Source organism: Antrostomus carolinensis, unplaced genomic scaffold, assembly GCF_000700745.2.
Source record: "Antrostomus carolinensis isolate BGI_N321 unplaced genomic scaffold, ASM70074v2 scaffold45386, whole genome shotgun sequence".
NCBI lineage: Eukaryota > Metazoa > Chordata > Aves > Caprimulgiformes > Caprimulgidae > Antrostomus > Antrostomus carolinensis.
Window position 1 is genome coordinate 1 of NW_010320609.1, and position 339 is coordinate 339.

The 339-nt window shown below is 62.2% G+C and overlaps 1 protein-coding gene across 1 annotated transcript in view; it reads right to left on the reverse strand.

Annotated features, from left to right (window-relative positions):
• Nucleotides 1-217: 217 nt before the first annotated feature.
• The window catches only part of BTC (betacellulin), a gene marked incomplete at both ends in the record, with an annotated part of 852 nt that continues 730 nt past the window's right edge, over nucleotides 218-339 (reverse strand). Inside the window, one exon of the mRNA XM_029085359.1 lies at nucleotides 218-339. This exon is cut by the window's right edge and continues 1 nt beyond it. Coding sequence (XP_028941192.1) covers nucleotides 218-339 — 122 coding nt within the window.

Below are 339 nucleotides of genomic sequence, written 5' to 3' on the forward strand. Positions count from 1 at the left end.
CCTCCTCCCTCTGCTTTCCCCTCACAGAAGATCTGGATGGGGTCGCACATGGTTTCCAGCCCCAGAGCAATGCCTTGTGCAGCCTCAGAGGCCGTGTCCTGCCTGAACGGGGCAGCCCAAATCCAACCTGCCCCCAGCCAGCAGACCTGGGCAGGATTCCCTCCCAATCCGGGGCTGCCCCTTCCATTCCCACCCCTCAGCCCGTCCCCCCACGTACTGACTGCACAGGCAGACAAAGACGACGAGGATGATGAGGGTGACGATGGCAGCGATCAAGGAGATGACGACGATCTGGCCCTGGTCACCTCGCAGGTAGAAGATGTCCACCCTCTCGCAGCG